At 53.5% G+C, this 17,847-nt stretch overlaps 3 protein-coding genes and 3 pseudogenes across 3 annotated transcripts, besides 16 other annotated features; all 6 read right to left on the reverse strand.

Moving 5' to 3' along the window:
• Positions 1-6,646: part of a sequence feature (areas not merged during assembly with more than two copies in the genome that could not be assigned to a particular haplotype) that runs on past the window's edge.
• Positions 89-114: a microsatellite.
• Tc00.1047053506309.90 lies at positions 614-2,992 on the reverse strand (annotated as a pseudogene).
• Positions 623-661: a microsatellite.
• Positions 3,753-3,782: a microsatellite.
• On the reverse strand, positions 4,186-5,337 carry Tc00.1047053506309.100 (annotated as a pseudogene).
• Positions 5,501-5,613: a sequence feature (A-rich).
• On the reverse strand, positions 5,884-6,987 carry Tc00.1047053506309.110 (mucin TcMUCII, putative; the record flags this gene model as incomplete). The annotated part of the gene is made up of 1 exon (XM_810408.1): positions 5,884-6,987. One exon carries the CDS (start codon positions 6,985-6,987, stop codon positions 5,884-5,886), a length of 1,104 nt encoding a protein of 367 aa, XP_815501.1.
• Positions 6,647-7,526: a sequence feature (haploid, Esmeraldo-like haplotype).
• Positions 7,527-14,550: a sequence feature (areas not merged during assembly with more than two copies in the genome that could not be assigned to a particular haplotype).
• Positions 8,707-8,727: a sequence feature (AT_rich).
• Positions 9,528-9,566: a sequence feature (A-rich).
• On the reverse strand, positions 9,677-12,511 carry Tc00.1047053506309.130 (annotated as a pseudogene).
• Positions 13,294-13,323: a microsatellite.
• Positions 13,730-14,956, reverse strand: Tc00.1047053506309.140 (mucin-associated surface protein (MASP), putative; the record flags this gene model as incomplete). The annotated part of the gene is made up of 1 exon (XM_810409.1): positions 13,730-14,956. One exon carries the CDS (start codon positions 14,954-14,956, stop codon positions 13,730-13,732), a length of 1,227 nt encoding a protein of 408 aa, XP_815502.1.
• Positions 14,551-14,608: a sequence feature (haploid, Esmeraldo-like haplotype).
• Positions 14,609-16,182: a sequence feature (heterozygous, Esmeraldo-like haplotype).
• Positions 15,209-15,532, reverse strand: Tc00.1047053506309.150 (elongation factor 1-gamma (EF-1-gamma), putative; the record flags this gene model as incomplete). Its single annotated transcript, XM_810410.1, has 1 exon — positions 15,209-15,532. The coding sequence occupies one exon, from the start codon at positions 15,530-15,532 to the stop codon at positions 15,209-15,211; it is 324 nt and encodes a 107-aa protein (XP_815503.1).
• Positions 16,183-16,828: a sequence feature (areas merged during assembly that could not be assigned to a particular haplotype. This can correspond to areas where the two haplotypes were merged or to regions with more than two copies in the genome that were merged during assembly.).
• Positions 16,538-17,847: part of a mobile genetic element that runs on past the window's edge.
• Positions 16,586-16,808: a mobile genetic element.
• Positions 16,829-17,847: part of a sequence feature (heterozygous, non-Esmeraldo-like haplotype) that runs on past the window's edge.

Below are 17,847 nucleotides of genomic sequence, written 5' to 3' on the forward strand. Positions count from 1 at the left end.
GCAAAAAAATAAAAAGAGCGCATACAGATTGAAAGCCGAAGCACAGAAATTATTTAAGCTCCACATTCTCGCAATGACGCACACACACAAAAAAAAAAAAAAACAAAAAAAAAACAGCAAAGTCACAAAAACAAGCAAAAGTGTAAAAGATAAAGCCGCATGCACCAGTTACGGATGCAGAGACAGTCGTCCCTGTCCTTCAGAGAAACAGCTACTGGCACGACCCCGCCTCCATTGGAGAACATTTCCTTTACTTTTTACTCGTGATTAGAGTACGGTGATTTCCCCTCGTCCCAATCGCATCAAAAAACGCGTGTATACATGTGGTGCTGGGAAATGTCTTTTCTCTCCATGTTACTTCGCTCACACACAGTTTTCACGGAAGTTAGACCCTCTAAGCAATAAAACAAAAACACCTTTTCCCAGAATAACAAACAATGCAATAAAAGACCGGTCATTTTGCCCATCACCCGCAAGCAAAGGAAACGGGGAATGCAGTGAGTGTATTATAGTGCTATTGCTACGGTTTTGCACATCTTGAGTGCGGGGCCAATGTGCCAAGTAAATACTGTCGCCCAGCCGCAGTTTGATTGCGCCCAGCCGCCGCGGCCGCTCAAAGAGGCACCACCACTACCACCACTACCGCCGCAGCGACCACAACAAGAAACACAAAGGGAATGAGGCCAGCAGTAGCATCTGCCACACCGCCATCACTGTCGGCCTGCTGTACCAACGCATCGGGTATCGCCTGAAAATCGACGCCGTTGACGGACGGAATCGGAGTGGCAGGCGCGGAAGCACTGGGAACCACCGCTGGGCAATCCGCCCGCGGGTCGCCCTCCGCTCCTGCAACGTCCTCGCCGGGTGATGGCGCAAAAAAAAAAAAAGCGTCGGGGCCGGAGGCTCTGTTGGCTCCCTCGCTTCCACTGCCAGGTCTCCTCCCTCGCCGCTGAGTGTTGTCCTCACTTTCGGTCCGCACCCCCGGATCACCCCTCGGACCGGCATGAAGGCCACCACCAGCGACACCCGCAGCCGAAGCGCCGGGAGGCTCCTTTTCAATGGAGGCACCAGACGCCACAGGAGACAACTGTGGACGAGTATCCTCCGGAGAAGGCGACCCTGAAGCAACCGCCGACTCTTCTGCTTCCTCCTCTTGCTCGTCACCATGTCCACCCACCAACGCACTCGGAATGACAAGACTGCTGCCTTTCGCGGCAATGGTGCACACCTCGCCGTACGTGGGGCAATTGATTTTCCCATCTTTCTGAAAATATTTCAACGTCACTGGGATGTCAGTGTCCTCAGGGCAAGGCTGAAACCCACTGCTGCCGAGGTACTTCACCTTCACTGTGCCCCCATCACACAACACCTGCGCGCACACTCCCTTAACGCTTTTATGGCCATCATCGTCCTTCCTCTCCAGTAATTCCGCGTCCAGGCACCACGAGCCACCGCCAGTCAGCGACCCACGGAGATAATCCACATTTTCGTCCGAGCACGTCCTGTACGTTGTCCCAGACGATATTTCGTGAAATTCCGAAGATACAACAGGGCAAACGTCCTTATCCGCAGGAATCCCCTTGTCTTCAACAATGTTTGCGGTGCACGTCCCGACGTGACGGCGGTCGGAGGTGCAGCGAAGCGTCTCTGTGTCTTTAGCATCGCAGAACATGTGAGGATACTTGGCGGCAAGACTATCGGTTGTATTGCACTTGTTGACCAGGAAGTCGCAGCCAGAGCTTCTGCCCCAGCTCATCGGCTCCGCCATGCTCCAATTCACGCGGTAGTATCCCATATCCGCGAACACCGCCATCGTCAGTGCCGTGTAGTAGCCGGCACCAACTGTGGGAGCCATCAGCTCGTCCCGCGCGTGGCGTCCCTTCCAGTGAGGGATCTCTTTTTCCCGAGTGCTACCTTCGTCCTCCAGCTCCATGCCCTCGAGAGACTCACAACCAAAGTGCGCTTTCGTCCTCTCCTGAACGTGCTTCCCTGCCACCATCCTGCGGTGCTTCCCACGCACACCTCTCTCTCGCTTCTTCACCAGACTCTTTTCTCTCATGCTCTCCTGGTTGAACCCAAGAGCATGCGCAATTTCGTGTGCGGCAACGCGAACGCTCCACGCCGTGTCAGTCATGTACTTTGAATAAAAGTTCATGGCGCCAATGAAAGCTCAAAAATCTGTCAGTGTGCTACACGCGGCCGCCCACACAGCCCTGCTATCCGTGCCTGATGGCCTAGCAGCAGCGCAGATGATAAAATCTGCATTCGGCACACCGTCACTCTTGTGCCTGGTAGGAACCGTAAAGTGGCTGCACGGTCCATTCATAGCCCTCGGTACAGTTATCGTCCCGCCTGTGGATTTCACAATTAGCCGCTCAGTGTGGAGTTTGACGGCACCAGGGAGAATATTTCCAGTGTACAATTGTGTCTTTTCTTCCGTCAGGAAATGCTCTGCTTTGCATGACACCCTTTGCCCCAACGCATTGTAGCACTCATCCTCTCCCTCTTCGCAGTACTTCCTCTTGTTCGTGCCTCTCCAGATCCTCCGTGTAAACCGCCATGCGGATCGGCTCCCAGCCACTGTCGTCATCCTGTGTGGCGACGGTGTACGCCTGCATCGCGCCGTGTCCCTTGCACGGCACCTCACGCACCACCGCAGTTAACAGCGGGCCGTTCCTCCTCATCATCACTTCAAACCCACAGCGGTATTGTGTGGCGAGTACAGCGGCAACGCACCCACTGGCGCAGCACGTCAGCAGCAACACCAGCAATGGAAGTGGCGGCGTGGCATGGCGAGGCTGGCGCATGGCCTGAAAAAAATGCATTTCTTGGTTTCGTGTGAGCAGCAGCAGTAGCAGTGCAGCGTGGATGCGGGAGGCAAAGGAAAAAAAGAAAGAAAAGAAATAAAACGATTTAGTGCCAGTGGTGCGTCAGAAAGCGGCACAAGCAGCGGAGTAACGGGAAACCACAGTGGCGGCCATACACACCGCATGCGCACCGACTAAATCAAAGGGACAATCCGTCAATCCGTCGTCGACTGAGCATTCATCACCGTCGCACAGAGTCCTCACCAGCCGCAACGCTCCCTGCACGCGGGGTGTTTGGTCTGCTCTCCTCGTGGTGTCGCAATATTTGTGTGAACGGCCACTCAACATCCGCCAACGGCACAGCACCAGTCACAGGTGCAGGAGCATCGCACAGCGCGCTCTCCCAGCAGATCATACCCTGTGGCATCACCGCACGGCAACCCAAATTGCCATGCGCAGCCCTGAGGCGGAGATGCAAAGCGTCATGCGGACGGACCTTCTTTCACCGCTCTCATTTCGGGGAACTTGACAACAAGAATGCCGGCGGTGCGATCATTATGACAGTTCCATCCGCACTGCCACTGGCCAAGGAAGTTACTGTGAACTCACTGCGTAGAGGTCACCGTGTCCGCCGTTGCTCTCCCGCCGCCCCACAACCACGCCGGCTTTTCCAACAGAGCGGATCGGGGCGTCGCCATAGGCAGCCACAGGCGCCAATGCACCGAGTCCAATGGTGCCCGCTGCGACATTCCAAAGCGCGCCGAGAGCTCCTCTAGCAGTGCAGGGACAGCCCACTTGTGTGCGACATGGCGTGTGTGTGCATTTGTTTGTGCTTTTGTGTTTGGCAGCGCCTATAATTGCAGAGCAGCTGTGCGCCACAAGAGAGTCAAATGAAAGCAACGGCAGAGAGAGGCAGATAGCACACACGCAAATTACTCATATCATCACACACACACACACACACACACACACGCAGCCCGCGGAATGGGTGCTCTCAACCACAAAACAATGAAAAACAAAACAAAAAGCCGAAGCGTGGGACGACCAGCGCACACACTCTCATTGCTCCCGCAAAGCAAAACACACACACAGGGAGAGAGAGAGAGAGAGGTCGCCCACTCAATGCAATAAAAACAAAACAGAAACAGTTACGGTGCTCCGCCCATGCAGCCAGGCAGGACGGCAGCGGTGCGTGTCGTGCAAAAGAGAGCACCAACGGGCCTGCATGGGTGTGCATGCAATATATACAATGGGCACATTATGTGTGTGCTTCGTGGGGTGAGGTGAGGGCGAGAGTCCATGCAAGGGGACACACACACAGAGAGTGAGTGAAAGACGAGTGTGTGTGTGGGCGGTGCACGGCTCTCTCTCACTCACTCTCACGCGGCCACCACCGCAGCCGCAGCAGTAGCCGCACACGCAATAACAGGAAGAAGCAAAAGAGGGGAGGTGGTGTGGGAGACCGCGGTGCTGCCGTCGCTGTCTCCACTCGTCGCCGTTGTATTTTTCATGGCTGTGGCTTCGACTGGTGTTTCTTTCGGATTGGCATCTTTATTTTCATTTTGTTTACCCTCTGCTGTCCCTGGAGCATCAGCTGCTGAATCATTGCTCGGAATGCCCTCTTCAGTGCTCTTTTCAGATTCGTTATTGTCAGCATCACCGTTTGCCGTGGGTGATGGTGGCCTTGATTCCGCATGGTCGTCTTGGACGCGTTGTAGCGCTTGCACGGGTGGTAAATCCTCAGTGCTGGACGGTTCATTCATTGTTGCTGGTGGTGGCGATGGTGTTGCCGTTTGTATTCCTGCGTCGTTGGCTGGACTTCCACGTGTCTCTGTTGGTGCCTCATGACTTAAGTTTTCTTTTTTACTTCGTGTTCTTCTTCCGCCTCTGCATCACGAATGTGAGGTGTAATTCGATGATTTCCTGCATCCTCTTCTTGTGTCGGCGTGCCGTTGGAGGGTTCATTACTCTTGGAAGTTTGTTTCGAGGGGAGTCCTTTACCACCCAAAGTGCCATCGCCTCCAGATGATGATGATGAAGATTGACCAGCTCCTATTTCTTCGGGTTCAAGTTCACTTCCATTCTTATCATCTCCTTTTTTTCCACCATTTGTATCCACCACGTTAGGCAGCGTCACCTGCTGTCCTCCTGTATCTGAACCTTCGTGCTCCAGCGTTACTGCTGGTGGTGGTTGAACTGCGACACCACTTCCTCCCGCACCAGGCGCTGGACTGCCCTCCGTATTATTAGGTAATGGCTCCTTCAAATTTCCCTGTGGTTTTGTATCACCACTCAATTCTTGTTCACCTTCCGCAGCTTCAACCGCCTTTATTAATGCCATTCGAGTGGATAACAACCCGCAGTCCGCCTTTAGAGACACGCCGTCATCTCCACCATTACTCGTGTGCCTCAAACCGTTCCCTCCACCCTCACTGCAGTAATCGTCCATCGCGCGTCCAAAAACCGCACCGCACCACAGCACGCAGAGGGCACACGCCAGCAGCACACGGCCAGTCATCATCATCGCCATCACTCCTGTCACTTGCGTGCAGCCTTCAGCACAAACTAACAACACGTCAACAGAGAGTGAAAGCAAAAGGAGAGACAAGGAACAGTAAAAAACACCACCAGCAGCAAGCATTTCATGGGAAATATCAAAGCAATGAAATTTCAAAAAATGCACAACACCCTGCCAAAATTTAACAAAAAGAAAAATACTCAAAACAAACAAAACAAAACAAAAGGAATCAAGCAGCAATGAAGTAAAACAGCAAAAACACACACACACAAAAAAAAAAAAAACAAAGAGCTGCTCCGAATAGCTCCAACGCGCATGCGCCTACCCTCATCAGTGCGTCCACACAAACAGTTGTCTCCGTGTTGTGCATATGAGTGTCGGATGCGTGCCAAGTGGCGGATACAGGAAGCAGCAACATGAAGCACACATCAGGGCAGCAGAAGCAAGCAAAGCAAAGCACAATCATCATAATTACTCTTAATTTATACATCGGACCACAGTAGGCGGGCACAATTCCCCGTGATTGGGTGCTGGCATGCACAGCCCGCACACACCTCTTCAGCCCACAGCGGTGTACGCCAGCGCGGATACGGCAAGCAGCAGCGGGGCACACACCCACGCAGAGCTGCTGAGGCTGCCGTCGATTTCGCGCAGACGTGACGGTGCGCGGGTGGTCGTCGTGGTTGGCGCCTCTGTATTCCTGGCCGTATCACTAGATGCCTCTGTTGTAGTGATTTCTGCTTCTGATTCCTGTGCTTTAGTGTTCGGCGAATTTTGAGTCTGTGCCGTGCTTGGTGCAGTATCGGTCCTCATACTTTGTGTCTGTGCATTATCGGTCGGATGTGGAGATTCTCCCGTACCGGTTGCCTCACTTGTTGGCTTTGGCTCTGGGGGCAGTGGAATGGAGACAGCGGGATTCGGTGCGACATTAGCACTCCCGCCACTGCTGGGTCGTGGTGCAGTTTGCGATCCCGCTGGTGGCTCTTCCTTTTCATTGCCGTTTTTGCCCAGGGGGTTACCACCGTCATCTTTTGTGGTGTGGTCGGCTTCGTGGTGCGCTCCGGGTCCTCCTCCTCCACCGCCTTGCGGTGTTGCCTTTGCCGTCTCTGACACCTGTGACTGTCCTTCGACGGTTTGTCCTGAAGCCCGACTGCCCTGGGAGGAACTCCCACCTCCAGCATGCACTCCACCTGCTGCCTGCTGAGATGAGTTGGGGAGTGGGGATTTTGTGCCTGCAGCGGGCCCCCCGCTCAAAGACTCCTGTCCACTTGCATGGGTCTGGGAATCGGACACGTCACCAGTGTCAGAAGGATTGGAAGTGATACTTCGCAGTTGATCGCTGCTGGATTGATCCCTCCTCGTCGTAGGAGTGAGTGTTTCAGGGGGCGTGGGCGTAGGACCATCACCCGCTGTGTTTCCTTCACCTCCCTCGTCTTCCTGATTGCTATTTTCTTCAGAGTTCACGCTCCCATTTCGTCCAGAGCCACCGGCCAAGTGGTCACTTTCCGCAGCCATCACTGCCCACATGTGCCCAGCAGTCACCGCGCCATCACCGGCAGGCCGCACACGCACCTCCGTCGCAGCAACTGCCGCACACACGCAAATGAAAAAGCACATCAGTGAAGGCACCAACAGGACGCAGAGCAAACGGGCAGTCATCATCACAAACAGTTTAGCCACTTAACGCTTTGAAGCCAACCTGCAATAGCATGTGAAAACAAAAAGAGAGACACGGCCGCTACATCACGCACAGCCACCGCACAGCAACAAATGGCAGCCCAGCAGAAGTAGCAGAGAACAAACCATGAGACACATGGAATCAGCACGATTGCAAAACTCACATAATATCCTGCAGATCAAAATTTTAAGAAACAAGCAAAAAATTTAAAAAAAGATGACAAACCCAAGACTCCAGTGAGCATGCATATGAGCGTGTCTGTCATGCGTTCAACGTGACGGATGCGGGAAGCAACGCGGAGCACACACCCACGCAGAGCTGCTGAGGCTGCCGTCGATTACGCGCAGACGTGACGGTGCGCGGGTGGTCTTCGTGGTTGGCGCCTCTGTAGTCGTAGTACTTAGTGCCTTTGTTGTACTGGTGGTCGTATTTGGCATTTTTATCTTCTGGTTTGATGTCGGTGCCTTATGATTCTCATCACCTCTTGTATTTTACTGCGCCCTTTCATTTTGTGCATCTGACATACCGGTCGCACCTTGTGTGTGTGTGTGGAGACTGAGTTGCCAAACCTGGTGGCTATGGATTATCGCTAGCCGAACGTAGTGTCTCTGGCGGAGCTGGTGTCTGTCCAGTGATGGCTGTACCTGCTTCATTTGGAAAGAAGGTCCTTGACTTCTCAAACCTTCCTCGCTGTCTCTCCCACTCTCTGTCCGTGGCACACCGGTCTCCCCACCATATGGCTGTAATGCACCAGGCATATTTCTGTAGGATCCGGTTTCCCTAGCTCAGGGCTGGGAGGACGGCTGTTATCATCATTATCGTCTCCTGTCGCCGTCACGCGCACGGACGAGCAGCAGCAGCACAAGATCGCAAGGAACTGCACGGCGCACACCACACGGAGCCGCAGTCATCATCGCCCGTAGTGGAGTCGCTGGAGTCAGTCAGCCGATCGGTGAGACGAAAAGGAAAAGAATGGAACGAGAGGGAGAGGGACGAGGCACAGCGGATACAGCGAGAGAGCGCAGACAACATGAGGAGAGGGCAGCAGGCCCAGCCGCACGGTTCACACACCACGAGACGGCATCCACGCAAGGAAGGCACACAACGCCAGCAGCCCCCCACCATGCAGGAGGAGAAGACATCCACCACCATCTCCTCCAGCTCATTCCCGCAGCCCCAGGGAAATGGCCAAAACCCGCGGCCACCACACAACGCACACGGAGCAAGCGAACCCTCATCCATCCATGACGCGGCACAAAATTCCTGCCATCCCGCCCTCAATGGGACACGGAGCCCAACTCAACGCAGTCACACGCGGTGCATCACACCCGCAGGAAAATAGATTCGGGGTGCGCGCTCCCTCTCTTCCTTCTCCTCATGGCCACGGAAGAAGACAACAGCCGCCACACGCAACTGCCAGCATGCACTACAAAAAGGTGCATTCAAATCCACTGCAATGTGCATCTTGTGTGTGTGTGTGTGGTTGTGTGTGCCTGCAAAAACACAAAGCAAAGACGTAGAAAAGAGGGAGCAGAGTATGTGGAGAGACGCACAAAAATGTACAGCGGAGACGCATAACGGAAACAACAACAAGAAGACCGCTCAAACTCATGACTGCACTGCAGCCCAAGCAGTGGCAATTCACACAATATTCATTGAAAACAAAACACGTTCCCCTTCGTCTTATATAAACCCCATCACACAAAATAATTATAAATAAAAAAGAAATCGTCCATTACTGTTCCACACAAAATAAGAAAAAAAAAATCCTGGCTGCCGTGTGGCCACACCAAACTGTCTGTATGTATTTTGCCCACAAAAGAAAATTAAAAGGATGGTTACGTGTGCTTCAACCGTCCGACCCTCCATGTGTGTCCGCACACCATTTATATTTCATGGGGTCATCTGCGTGTTGCTGCTCCCCTCAGCCCTCTCATCGGCGCGTGAGTGCGGCCCGCAGAGCACAGTCACTCGTGTGTGTGTGGGGACTGAGAGAAGCACGCAGACATGACGGGAGTCGCGTCCCTCCATCGGGAGAGTGAGCGCAGCAAAAAGAAAAGAAATCATCGGAGGGGAGAGAAATGCTCACGAGGCCGACACCGAAGGGTGCGCCACCGCACGAAATAAACACGCAAAGCAAAGCAAATCCTTAAAGAAAAACACGGCGGCAGGGTGTAACTGTGTGTGTGTGGCGCTGCGGGTGTCTGCCCGCCCTGGCCGCAAAGAAAACAAAACAAGAGGGAAAGAAATGTGTGCTCCGCCCCACAGGCCCTCGTCGCACGCCCACACGTCACGGCTCCCTCAGCGCGCCGTTCGTCGCGGCCCCTCCTCATGCGTGCAGCAGGCGAGGCGCACAGGGCCGTCGTCATGAGCGTGTCGGTGGGTGTGCGAGTGGAGCAGTTGGGCGGGAAACACACGGCACCCCTCACAGGAAGAGTGCAGCAAAAAACAATTGAAAGAGGGAAGAGTAGAAAAGAAAAAAAGTCCATAGTGATTGCCCCAAAAGCAAAAAAAGGGTGTGGGGAAATGAGATTAGAAATAAAAAGTAAAAACAAAAACAAAACGCAAAGCAAACAGGGAATAAAATAAATGTTATTTGAGAAGGAAATTTGTTATCACGTGTATTTTTGTGCAGGGAGGGTCGAAGTGTCCCACGCGGCAGCCAGTCACTCCTCACAGAGCCAAAAACACCCACATTCCCAACAGAAGAAGCAGCGGCAGCAGTCCGCTCCCACTCACAGTGCCGGCATCGCTGTTATTCCCCTGCGACAAATTTCCGAGACTGCTGCTGAGTGCCGCAGCCTTTACTTCGCCGTCCTGTGCATGGATGTCCTCCCGTTTCTGCCCATCCGTCTCTCCCGCCGTCTCCCCATTCTCACCAGAGCGCCCTCCCACCTCAGGTGTCACTGCGGCTCCGTCGTGCGCCATGGTTTCAGCGGTAGGGGCATTTGTATCTGCTGTGGCGGGAGTGCCCACTGACGGTTGTTGTGTTCCATCTCCCTGCACCGTGTCTTCAGTTTCGGTGTCCACCGTTTGGCCTCCCTCGGACGAGGAAGCACCATCCACATTTGAATGTCCTTCGGGAGGTGTTCCCGACGCTGACTGGTTATCGGATTCTTTGGCTGCTGGGGAAGTCGTGGCACTGGACACCGCTGACGTGGATAAACCGCCACTCCCCGCATTTTCACTTGTCCTCAACAGTTCCTGTTCAGTCTGCTGTTGCCCGCCAAGACTAGACGGAGTTCCGGTTTTCAGAGTAGCTGGTTCAATCGCCTCTGGTGAATGAGTACCCTTCTTCACTGTTTTTGCGTCTCTTGCTTTTGGAATAGAAAGTTTTGTGTTAAGCGCAGTAATCTCATCGTCATCCAACGGGCGGTTGTACAGCAGGACGTTCGTCACAGTCACAGACACGTCTGGGACCTCTGAGACGCCTTTCGCACCTCCATCCCCTCCAATGTAGAAGTGGGAGATCTCTTTTGAATCTTTATTTTTCAATGCACACGCTTCACTCCCACCCACACGCTGACCATCGACGTACGCGGAGCCCTGGTTGCCGTTCCGTAGCAAAATTACCACCTGATGTTTTTTCGCCTCCCAATCGCGGCTTTGATGCTTGGGGTTTTCGTCACTGCACCGCAATTGCCACTTATTTTTGTTGCTGTACGAAAGTTCAAAAATTTTTTTTTCTCCTTCACCGTCCAGACGCGCACCCATCAAAGTGACGCTGCCACTCGTCGGCACCTTGTCGATGGACACCGTCGCCACAAGAGTGAAGTTGTAGTTCGCAAAGTGGTACAGCTGATTCTCCCCCTGCTTGCCAACGGGCCACTCCACCCACGTTCCCCGGAACATCACACCATCGGAAGTCTTTGTTGCCCCCGTCTCCCCTTCATCCTCTGTTGCCCCATCTTTCTTCTTCACTGTGGCGTTCACCCCGAGGTACTCGTCCCTCCATGTGTTACCAGAGAAGTTGCCGGACAAAAAGCCAACCAGCCCATCCGTGATCTTAACAGTAGGACTGCAGGCATTTTCAGGTGAGGTACTCTCCACAGCACTTGAAGTGGTGCACAGCTTGGAGACAAGGTCGTCCACTTTCTTCCACGTCGCCAGCACATCCTTCACACGCTGCAGCTGCTCAGTCAGGACCACAGACCAAAGACTGTGTGATGGTTTCCCATCGTCCTTCTTCTTCTCGTAAAGTACAATAAGCTCATCCACCTCCTTCTTATCTCCACCTTCAGCACTTTTGTACAACAGGGAGCTGGCGGCAGCGTCATCACCGGATATCGGCCCAATATCAGCAATGTGCGTATTGTCCGTCAGCCAAAGATGGAGTTTTCCCTTTCCATTGGCTTCGGTATCTTCCTTCTCGGAATACACCGGCAGAGTGACAAGCATCACATTTCTCTTATCTTCAACACCGTCAATCGTCGCCGTGATGAACCCGCTTCTAACGCCACCTTCACCCTTTTTGTTGCCCCACACGCGCGAGAGTGTCCCGAGTGCCTCCGTCCACGACTCCCCCTTGTCACCGGACTCGTACACCCTGCGGCGGCCATCATCACACGCAGTCATCATCATGAGTTTGTCCTTTCACTCCACGACGGAGGGATCACTGCAGCCATAGGCAGACATCCCCTTCGACAGCGTCCAACTCTTAGTGCTACTCGAGGAGTATATGATCAGCGAGACGGTCTTTTTATCCTCCTTTGGTGCTTCACCCTTCTTCGTGCCTTCCACTGGGAACACAAGCGTGCCGTCATTAGTCTTAATACCCGATCCACCGCCGCCTATCAAATGCGTCAAGCATTTGTGTTCATCAGCAGCAAAGGCGCCGACCAGTCGCTGGTTCTCATTCCATTGGATTCTTTTGCCACCGCCACTTTCATCACTGACTTCCCCTTTCACCAGCAAAAATCCCCCGTCATTTGCTCCGCTCTTCTCACCAGCAGCTGTCTGGCTGTATTTCCCAGCAAGCATGTAAATATCATTTCCCTGCATAACTGTTGTTGGTCGGCTCACATCCACTTTCTTCCTTGAGTCTTCGGAAGTAGCTTCCTCCAGAAATTGTGTTTCTTTCACTTCATTCAGAGCTTCCACCGGTGTGTTAGCAGTTTGTTTCGGGAGAAGTTGCGATGCAATGCCAGTAAAACTGTCGCTTTCACCGTTCTTTTTGCACTGCGCCTCGGCAACGGCAAGTACGTCAGCCCCAACTTTTAGAAGGCCGGGAACACCCAACGACTCCACAGTTACACCGCCCTCATTCTTGACGTCCTTCCATTCAAACTGGGGTTCAGATGACGGCTCATCAGCTTCCGCAGCACCACCAGCATTGCGGCACATCATCACAACAAGGAGGAGCAGCACCGCAGAGTAGAAGAAGTGCCGGGACATGTTGGGCCTCTGCGGCTCACTCTCTCTTCCTTCCCTCCTCCTTCCGCTGGATCCGGTCACGCGGCGACGGTTGTGTGTGCGGGGTGCCTCCACAGCAGCAACACGTGAGAGCATATAAATATGTGTGTGTGGGCGGTGTGTGTGCTGTTGGTCCTTTCAGTGCCTTACAATTTCACAGTAGCGATTAGCGTTCGTTTTCCTTCTTTGTGTGTGAGAAAGAGAGAAAATGGAGTGAAACAGTGAACACCGCCACCCATCCACAATGAGTGGCACCGTCATCCCCACCGCAGTCACTCCCAACAACGACAACTGAAATGCACAGAGACGCACTGAATGAGACGGAAGAACAGTGCACCGGGAACACACATCGACTGCCACCAGCAGTAAAAGCCACGGCGGGTATGTTGTTGTTCTTCACGCGTCAGCACACAGAGAGCAACGCACACACACGCTGCCGCCAGTCGTTTTACTGTTATCTCTCCCCGCAACATCCACCGCACATCGCCCCGCACAGCCGGAGAATCCTCCGTCGCTGTATAAACAGCGGGAGAAACGCGTCGGCACGTGCAGCTGCTGGGCAAAAATCCATGCTCACTTATCCCAGGCACCCACAATGCCACACCACGTTAGTCAACTGCTGCACGACAAGAAAATCATGCCCTTAGCAAGGAAACAAAACAAATCGCGTTCTCCGTCATCCCTCCTCACAAAGGCCACAGAAAAATCGTGTGCGTGCGTCCTCAGCGTTCACGCCGCTCCATAAAGTGTGTGACATGGCGTGTGTGTGTGTGTTTGGCAGCGCCTATAATTGCAGAGCAGCTGTGCGCCACAAAAGAGCCCAAAGAAAGCAACGGCAGAGAAAAGCGGATAGCACACACACAGTTTACTCATATCATCACACACACACACACACACACACACACGCAGCCCGCGGAATGGGTGCTCTCAACCACAAAACAATGAAAAACAAAACAAAAAGCCGAAGCGTGGGACGACCAGCGCACACACTCTCATTGCTCCCGTAAAGCAAAACACGCACACACAGGGAGAGAGAGAGAGAGAGGTCGCCCACTCAATGCAATAAAAACAAAACAGAAACAGTTACGGGGCTCCGCCCATGCAGCCAGGCAGGACGGCAGCGGTGCGTGTCGTGCAAAAGAGAGCACCAACGGGCCTGCATGGGTGTGCATGCAATATATACAATGGGCACATTATGTGTGTGCTTCGTGGGATGAGGTGAGGGCGAGAGTCCATGCAAGGGGACACACACACAGAGAGTGAGTGAAAGACGAGTGTGTGTGCGGGCGGTGCACGGCTCTCTCTCCCTCACTCTCACGCGGCCACCACCGCAGCAGCAGCCGAACACGCAACAACAAGAAGAGGCAAAAGAGGGGAGGTGGTGTGGGAGACCGCGGTGCTGCCGTCACTGTCGCCAGTCGTCGCCGTTGTAGTTTTCATGGCCGTGGCTTCGACTGGTGTTTCTTTCGGATTGGCATCTTTATTTTCATTTTGTTTTTCTTCTGCTGTCCCTGGAGCATCAGCTGCTGGATCATTGTTGGGGATGCCCTCTTCAGTGCTCGTTTCAGATTCGTTATTGGCAGCATCACCGTTTGCTGTGGGTGATGGTGGCCTTGATTCTGCATGGCCGCCAGGTGGTTCATTCTTTTGATTGGCTGCGATGGTGGCAACGCTCTTTGTTTGTGAATGGTTGTTTGACTCAATGCCGTCTTGGGGTTGTTGTAACTGTTGCACCTCTCCTGAATCCTCAGCGCCGGAATGTCCATGCAGTGGTGTTGTTGGTATTGTTGCTTGTATTTCTGCCTCTTCGGCTGGTGCTGTTGTTAGTGTTGGTGCCTCATGACTTGTATTTTCTGTATTTAATTCGTTTTTTTCTGGTTCTTCTTCCGCCCTCTCTTCACGACTGTCAGATTGGCTAAGAGGATCACTTTCGTCATCTTCCGCTGAATCATCGGAGGATTCATCACTCTTGGAAGTATTCTCCAAGTTGTGTTCTTCACCGCTCTGAGTGCCAGGGCTGCCAGATGAAGAAGAGGAAGAAGATGATTGATCAACGCTTTGAAGTTGGGGCCCAGTTGCCGTACTGTCGTTGCGATCCTCCTTATGATCTGCTTCCTTTCCTCCATTTGCATCCAACCCTTCTGGCTTCACCACCTGTCCTCCTGTACCTGATCCTCCGGGCGTCGGCGGTATTGCTGCTGCTGCTGCTGCGACACTACCTCCTTTTGAACCAGGCGCTCCGCTACGCACTTTCTTATCACTTGATGATACCTTCGAGTTATCCTGAGGCGGGTCTGGGCCACTCAATTCTTGTCCAGCTTCCACAGCTTCAACCGCCCTTATTAAACCCATTCGAGTGGATAACAACCCGCAGTCCGCCTTTAGAGACACGCCGTCATCTCCACCATTACTCGTGTGCCTCAAACCGTTCCCTCCACCCTCACTGCAGTAATCGTCCATCGCGTGTCCAAAAACCGCACCGCACCACAGCACGCAGAGGGCACACACCAGTAGCACACGGCCAGTCATCATCATCGCCATCACTCCTGCCAGTTACGTGTAGCCTTCAGCACAAACTAACAACACGTCAACATAAAGTGAAAGCAAAAGGGGAAAAATGTTAAAAAACCAAGCACTGTCCCATCCAGCAATGAGAGTCACGCACAACAATAGCAACAATTAGGTGGGCACGGTTCAACAACAATCAAAAAAAAAAAAAAAAAAGAGGAGCGCTCCTCGCACGCGACCCGTTCCTCACACCCACACACTCACTACTACTGTTATTCTCTCTCCTCAGGCCCTCACAGGCACGCCACGCTCACTCCAGCACGCGCCCCTCCAGCACAGGCCTCGGGATCGTCGGGCCCTCCCACCACACGCAGCCGTCATGCGCTCCCGCTGCGCCGCAAAGTCCGCCACCTTCTCCCACTCCAGCAGCTCCGTGTCCGCCACGTCCCTCACAATCGCCGGCATGCCACGGCCACACAACACACACAGCGCCACAACGTCGTGCCGCCACTCTGCCGCAATCATGAGCGCAGCACCCAACTCGTACTGGCACACGTGCCCCATGCGCTGCAACCACACGCGGATCAGCCTCACCGTCATGCACTGCATCTCGTTGTCCTTGTGGTTGGAGCACACCTCCCATCCTCTCAATCCACGTCCTGGTTCTGCAAGAGGCTGCGGAGAGGAGCCGCGTGCGTGAAAGACCCCAAAGTGCGGGGTGTAGTTGTCAGCCACCCACGCTCAGTTCCTCGCACCTCCCCGCACCCTCCACTCTCCCACACACAAGAGCGGTGCCATGGGAGAGAAAGAGAAGTCCGCCGCACAACACATGCACAAATGCACACGCAGCAGCAACGCCATCCAAGTCGCGCTGCAAGAAAGATCCATGCGCACCGCACACACACAACCACAGGGAAAGTGGGACGGAGCGCATCCAAGAACAGAGCGGTGTCCTTCAATTCCCTCTGCCCTGACAAATTGGCATCACGCCCCACAGCAGGTTGTGGCGGATTAGTGTTCCACACCCACAGTGAGGCACGGCGCACACCATCCGTTCCCCTCCGAGTGCACTCAGCAGACCGTGGCAGGGCGCCCAGTCACCCTCGTGCCATCGCAATGGGAGAGCAAGCAATCGTCGTCGCGGACCATCACTGCCTCTAGCAGGAAAGAAGAAAGAATAAATAAAGGGCATTTCAACAGCACAGTCAGCAGAGGGACACTCAACGGGACACGGCAACACAAAGCGACGGTGAGCACAGCACAAACGGAAACAAGCCGCAGCGAGTTACCCAAAAGAAAAAAGTGTGAGTCCAGCGGAACCCGCAAAATTAAATAATTGTTCGGGTAGGACTTTTATTTCATGTGCCTAGAAGCACATGACAGCCGTGTGCATACATTTTGCCCGCACAAAAAATGGAAACTAAAAAACAGATCTTGCTGTTCCACGAGCCCACACAACATCCTTCACAATTCATGCGGCATCTGGCCTGTTCCTCCAATCCTCCTTTGTGCATTCCGTGGGAAACACAGCAGTGAGACCGGCACCGCGTGTGGGCAGCAAAGAAGACAAAAGGGGAATACGTCACTCGTGACGGTGTGCAGCTTCAATAACTGAAAAAGAAAAACATTATTGAAACAAAGTACCAAAATAAAAACAATGAGAATAATCTTCCGGGCAGCTGGCCGGATCCTGAAATAATCTATGGAAACCAAACAAGTTAGGAAAAAAGGAGTTCGTTAGTTAATTGCTTCAATGTTTTCTTTTCATTCAATATATAGAATTCTGTGGACCACTAGCATGGTGCTTTGCCCTCGGTTAGGATTTAAATATTATTACTTACGAAGTGGCTGACTTTGGGGTCCTCCAACCACAAGACCCCGCCGCTCCCCTTCGCAAGTTCCACCCCTTCGCCAAGTCCTGAAGTGTAAACATACGACCGCGTGATATGCCGTCTGCGGGGTTTTCTGCAGACCGCACGTAGGCAAAAGTTGCCTGCACCCCGCGAGAGTCCAAAAACTCATATATCCGTTGCAGCTCCCACGTCAACGCGTGCGATTTCGAGCTACCTTTATTCGCCGCTCCTTGCAGCAAAGTGTTGTCCACCCAAACGTCCATGGCGGATGGCAAGATGGCGATAAAAAGCCGATAAGGCTAAGCGTACCGCGCGCGCCTCGGCTTGCATGATAAGAAAAGGTTCCTCTCCCATTCCCTCCGGCAATTTTAACGTCGCCGAAGTCTGGAATAAAAACGGCTCTCTATCCATGGAGCGATGCTTCCGTGATGATGGCGGCCGATGCCTTTTCCGTGGGCTTGATGATTCGCTTGCGATTGTTCTCGATGATGTGTCGTAATCTCTCGCCCAAACCAACCGCTGACGGCGGAAGGTTCGCCGGGGATGTCTCCTGCACAATTCCCCGGTTAAGTGCCGATAATCGTCGTCGCACTGCCTTGATGAAAAAGTAGTAGTCGCATAAACGCGTGCCCAAAATGGCAGCCGCGTACAAAAAGCGTGACGCCGTAACCTCCATTTCCGCGATGGTTAAAGAATTGAGCGCCGGCATGGCGCGTACAGAGCGGACAAACTTGTCACTCAGGGATACCGCCTGGTGAGCGTGATCGGACTGCACCCCCAGAAGGTGTACTGCGTAGTGCCCGATTCGCGGTCCTCCCCCATGGTTGCGTGACAGCCGTCCGCATTACGAAGTACTTGGGCTTCCCACAATGTCGCACCGCTTTTCGACCCCGCAATGCGTATATTATCATCGATCCATACGTCGACATGCACCAACGGAGGTGCAGCCCAGAGGAAGTGAGCCACCGTCGTCACCACCGCAATTGCCGAGGTAATAATGATCTGGAGAATTTCTGGGCTGGCCTTGTATCCCATTGGGAGCCGTGTCAGCTCCACCAGCGTGCCGTCCTC

Source organism: Trypanosoma cruzi, genomic scaffold, assembly GCF_000209065.1.
Source record: "Trypanosoma cruzi strain CL Brener 1047053516427 genomic scaffold, whole genome shotgun sequence".
NCBI classification, from domain to species: domain Eukaryota; phylum Euglenozoa; class Kinetoplastea; order Trypanosomatida; family Trypanosomatidae; genus Trypanosoma; species Trypanosoma cruzi.